Source organism: Sinocyclocheilus anshuiensis, unplaced genomic scaffold (assembly GCF_001515605.1).
Source record: "Sinocyclocheilus anshuiensis isolate Anshui unplaced genomic scaffold, SAMN03320099.WGS_v1.1 scaffold1072, whole genome shotgun sequence".
Classification (NCBI taxonomy): Eukaryota; Metazoa; Chordata; class Actinopteri; order Cypriniformes; family Cyprinidae; genus Sinocyclocheilus; species Sinocyclocheilus anshuiensis.
In genome coordinates, this window is record NW_015548242.1 from 476,816 (window position 1) to 477,297 (window position 482).

Here is a 482-nt window from a genome sequence, read left to right on the forward strand (position 1 = left end):
TCTCACACACACACACACACACACACACACACACACACACACACACACATATTATATTAATTATAAATCTATTAAAATATTTATTATTTATATTTTTCAAATAATATAATAATAAATAATAATTATATTAAATATTAATCTATTAAAATATTTATTATTTATATTTTTCAAATAATATAATAATAATTTGATAATAAAAACCTTTAAATAAACATATAAAACATAATAATAATTTTATATAAAAATATTTTTTTTAGGGACTGCAATATCTGAAAAATATCTGAAAAAACAATATGCATAAACATGGTTTTGTCTTACCCTCATCCAGCACAGCAGAGTCTGACAACGAGCTATTGTCTGAAGTGCCTTGATATAAAACAGATAAAATAAGAACAAGATGATCTTTGATAATCAAGCTGTTAACTCATTACATGGTGGAGTAAAGTGAAAAAAGTAAAAAAAAAAAAAAAAAAAACCTGAAA

General features: G+C 21.8%; 1 protein-coding gene across 5 annotated transcripts in view; it reads right to left on the bottom strand.

Annotated features, from left to right (window-relative positions):
• The window catches only part of LOC107655074 (uncharacterized protein C1orf106 homolog), a 19,960-nt gene that overhangs the window by 7,586 nt on the left and 11,892 nt on the right, over positions 1-482 (bottom strand). For all 5 annotated transcript variants that reach the window (XM_016442482.1, XM_016442479.1, XM_016442480.1 and 2 more), the window contains exon 6: positions 319-366. In XM_016442482.1, coding sequence (XP_016297968.1) covers positions 319-366 — 48 coding nt within the window. The remainder of the gene's footprint in view (positions 1-318; positions 367-482) is intronic.